This window comes from Egretta garzetta, unplaced genomic scaffold, assembly GCF_000687185.1.
Source record: "Egretta garzetta isolate BGI_Z169 unplaced genomic scaffold, ASM68718v1 scaffold172, whole genome shotgun sequence".
Lineage (NCBI taxonomy): Eukaryota > Metazoa > Chordata > Aves > Pelecaniformes > Ardeidae > Egretta > Egretta garzetta.
In genome coordinates, this window is record NW_009258951.1 from 1,416,803 (window position 1) to 1,418,966 (window position 2,164).

Consider the following 2,164-nt stretch of genomic DNA (forward strand, 5'->3'; position numbering starts at 1 on the left):
CGCACCCCTCTCCGCGGGGTACCCGGCCCTGCCGCACACCACGTAAGCTTTATCAGACAAGCGGCAGTGTTAAAAGTAAACCTACGGCGGTAGAGACGTAAGCTATAAGCAAGAAAATGAGTTTGCAAAGATGCCAAGAAAATGTACCTCAAAATGGAGTTACAACTCACACAGTTGAGAGCAATGATTGCGTGTAAATAGGAATAAAGAACTGGACGCAATAAAGTGTCTGGCACCTTTAAAAATTAGGACAATAAACTTAAAAAAAATACAAAATGGGCCTATTTTCAGATTACTTTGGTGTTTCTAAAACTGCATCTTAAACAGACTCGGTAGTCACGTTGCTGAAGAAGATAAGCTTCAGGACGGACGAAGCACCACCACCACTGGTAGAACTACATTCTTTTTTACCATGGCAATCTTCATTATAGGCCTACGTTCAGAATCAAGCTGTCCACCTACCTCTTAAAACTCTCCCGTCCTGGGCTTTAAATTAACTTTAAGACCAAAGTTAAATTTCAACCATCAACTAGGTCATCCTTAGTACATAATTGATTTGTCTTTGCAAGCCTTTACGCAGCAGGCTTGAAAGGCTCCATAATCAAGGAAGTACTTTAACCTTTGGTATCTCTGACTTTAAATATAACCTCACCACTAACACCAGTCTCAGCTCAGGATATGATAATATATGTGTGTGAGGGTTATCTTATTTGCTCACTCCTAGTCCTCTATGTATTAAAGAACGTAGCAATAAACCAGCCTAATCCACAACCTAAGCAGAGATAGACAGACATAGCGTACAGAGTATCGTGTGTAAATGAAAACAAGTCATGCCATAGATCTCCTTCAGCTCAGTATTCCATAGCAGTACTGACCATATAAAACTAACAGAAATTTAAAATGCTAAAAATCCTATTGTTAGATTCTTGAGTACAACTGGGAAAAATCTGCTTAGTACGGCCATATTTGCAAGAGTTCCTGGGTGCAAACTGCTTTTCTAAAAAGGTTTATTAAAAAAAAAAAATTAAAAATGGTATCGGGAACCAGGTGCTAACCTCAATTTTAAATTGCTCCCTGAGATGTAGCTTTAAATGCAACTGGTTTTAAATTATGGAAAACCTCATATGAAAAATGGCATAAAACTTGCATTGGAACAACTGAAATCTCATAGAAAAATAGCTTCAATCTTAAAAAAACCCAACAAAACACAGTCTACTGAGTTTTGTAGTTTCTTTTTAAAGGTTTTATTTTCTCCTAGAACCACAGATACATAGCTTATATTTTGCAGAAAAAACAGGAGTTAACTACCTCCAATAACCTGAAATCAAGACTTGTGGGCAGACCCCTGAAACAGAGAACATCTTTTGCTTAGCACAGCATTTTTTAAATACACAGCAAGGATACGATTTACAGGAATAAAATGTGAATAGGTTGACATAATAACACGTGCAATTTCTTTTCCCTTTTCAACTTTCAGCTCTCAACAAAGTTTTTTCTTCAACTTTCATTCACCCTACCATAAAGATAATAATCTAGACTGAATCTGTCTATTGTACAAGGCTGTCAATAAGCTATGCCCAAGTTAAAAAAAAAGTCTCAACACGAAAAAAAAAGGCTATTTGATTGTAATGCCTTTCTATACAATCTTTACTAGAAGTACAGTAAAATAAATGAAGACTTCTAGCTAGATTTCTGTGAGATTTGTGTTGGCCTGATAGGCAGAACTAACACTACGGAAGAAGAATAATCTCTGCTGCTAGTAAATTCAGAGCATTTGCTGCATTTTGTGGACCAGTTTGATCTCCTATGCCAGCCTCAGTTACCCACCAGGAAAAACCTCTGTGCAGGAACGCTACACGGGGAACCTTACAGGGGATATGCTGACTGGAAAAGAAGTTTTGACAGCAGGGGAGAAAGAGGAAAGGGAGGGAAAAAAGCCCACCGGTGGCATGGCTGCTACTCGAGGAAGCAACCGAGCGTGCTCGCTTCAGCTCTGGACATCCAGCTTCCCCCATCAAGCTACCGGTCTTTTTCTGCTAACGGGGATTTCCAGGCTGCCGGAGGTCCCCGCTCTCCGCCCGGAGCAGGCACTCATGCCGTTCCCCTGACAGGCAGTGGCCTGCTCGCGGCCTCGAAACTGGACGTCGCAGAAACGCGCCCCGGT

General features: G+C 40.7%; 1 protein-coding gene across 1 annotated transcript in view; it reads right to left on the reverse strand.

Moving 5' to 3' along the window:
• The window catches only part of HLTF (helicase like transcription factor), a 28,791-nt gene extending 26,696 nt beyond the window's left edge, over positions 1-2,095 (reverse strand). The window contains exons 1-2 of the mRNA XM_035890034.1: positions 2,024-2,095; positions 148-236 (exon numbers count right to left, since the gene is read on the reverse strand). Coding sequence (XP_035745927.1) covers positions 148-236; positions 2,024-2,095 — 161 coding nt within the window. The remainder of the gene's footprint in view (positions 1-147; positions 237-2,023) is intronic.
• Between the last annotated feature and the right edge of the window lie 69 nt (positions 2,096-2,164).